The sequence below is a fragment of the Orycteropus afer genome, unplaced genomic scaffold (genome assembly GCF_000298275.1).
Source record: "Orycteropus afer afer isolate SDZICR_OR568_19922 unplaced genomic scaffold, OryAfe1.0 scaffold00036, whole genome shotgun sequence".
Lineage (NCBI taxonomy): Eukaryota > Metazoa > Chordata > Mammalia > Tubulidentata > Orycteropodidae > Orycteropus > Orycteropus afer.
The window spans coordinates 9,637,324-9,639,142 of record NW_006921623.1 but is presented as its reverse complement, the minus strand read 5'-3'; the positions used below and the strand labels follow the sequence as shown (position 1 = coordinate 9,639,142).

General features: G+C 35.9%; 1 protein-coding gene across 1 annotated transcript in view; it reads right to left on the bottom strand.

Annotated features, from left to right (window-relative positions):
- The window catches only part of USP28 (ubiquitin specific peptidase 28), a 66,418-nt gene extending 64,893 nt beyond the window's left edge, over nt 1-1,525 (bottom strand). Inside the window, exons 1-2 of the mRNA XM_042780368.1 lie at nt 1,454-1,525; nt 314-446 (exon numbers count right to left, since the gene is read on the bottom strand). Coding sequence (XP_042636302.1) covers nt 314-446; nt 1,454-1,522 — 202 coding nt within the window. The 5' untranslated portion in view covers nt 1,523-1,525. The remainder of the gene's footprint in view (nt 1-313; nt 447-1,453) is intronic.
- Nucleotides 1,526-1,819: the final 294 nt, after the last annotated feature.

Sequence of the window (1,819 nt, the reverse complement as noted above, 5' to 3'; positions counted from 1 at the left end):
AATCCTACTTCCGTAGTGATACTGCCTCGGAAACCCAAGGAGGGGTCGCTATGAGTCAGGGCTGACTCGACGGCACATAACAACAACAACAACAACAATCACTCTATCTGCAGTGCCTAAAAGAGTACTTAGCACATAGTAGGTGCCCGTTAAATCATTGTTAAATTAATGAATGAAGACATTTAAGTGCTTAGAACTATGGCTAGCCCAACAATTAGTTATTATATCCAAAAGGTTAATGTGATTCACATTCACATATACCCATCTCTAATTTCTGCCAGTGCATAGCGGGAACAAGACAATATATACCTACTTGCTAATACTTCTTTGTTGGCAGCACTGCCCTCTACTTCAGATGGTTCTGTAGCAACACTATCTTGACTGGGCTCCTTAACTCTTTCATCTGTGAGAAGACTGACGGCCTGGGTGATGTCACCATTACTGGCCTACAAGAACAGAAAACAGAAATTTCACAAGTAAAGCATCCCAGAGTTTAAAATAAATAATAAGTTAAAAGTCTGTTGGTTATAATTCCTTACTATTGTGATGACATACTGAGTAAGTCTAGGCATAAGTCTAAAGTACAAGTTAGAAGCAGGGAATATGGCAGAGCGTAATAAGCCTAGTACACTTGAAGCATATATACATCAAACACCTACTTGCAGGGAGGAAGTCGTCATGCTCTGATCTTCCACAACATACAAATAAGAAAGAAATTTTGCTTGAGATTTGTTCTTAACTGTTTCCAAATACTGTTTCACAGAATAACTAAGACTCAATGTGTAAAAAAGGGGAATGGTCATGAACACAGAAATTCTAAATGAACTCAGCTTCTTTTTGTAATAAAAGTATCAAGCAATTATCATATTCTGCTACAGTGACGATATTTCTATTTGTTTTTAGCCTTTTATGATGAAAAGTTTCTAACATACACAACAGTTTATATATAACAGAATATAAAATGGAGCTCTGTGTACCCATGACTCAGCTTCAACAGTTATCAAGTCACAGCCAATCTTGTATTTCTACTGCCTACCTTCTCCTCAGATATTTTTGAACCAAATCATTAGGAACTTAACATTTCATCAGTCAACATTTATATTTTTTAAAGTATAACTTACAGCACTACTATCATGCCTTATGACTAACATAGCTTTTTAATATCAAATAATTATTCAAACTTCCTTGACTCAAGTATTTTTAGTTTGTTGGTTTGAATCAGGATACATATAAAGTCCATAAAATGGAATTGCTTGATACGTCTCTTAAATCCCTTCACCCCATCACAGGTTCCCCCTCGCCCACCCACCCCTATCCTTACATGCTGAAGAGAGAGTTGTAAAGCTTTTGGCCCCTATATGTACTTTCATAGACATAAAAATAGCCTGACCTGACTTAACTATAATATTGACTATCGTAAAGCTTGTCAACTAATTAGGATCTTGAAACGAACCTTCAGAGCTTCATGAAGAAAGGAAGGGTCTTGAATACCCGTGATTTCTCTCAGTTGATTTAACAGCATTTGGCAGCTCTATATTTGAGAAACAAAAAAAAGCCACAGATATTTGTCATTCAGAAAACTAACCTGGATACATTTAAGGACTAAGTAAAAGTATCTTTGGATAAACAGGACCAAGACTTCTGTTTTTTATTTCAAAAAAAAAAAAAAAAACCCAAAACTGACGTGCTCCATGTAACAAGGTATTGACCACTAGCCACATTCTGACATGCCAAATCTACCTTTAAAAGCTTAGTCAAGGAAAATGCTTTTGGTGCTTATGAGAGAAATATGAATAAACAGTAACACTGCAAATAAGTA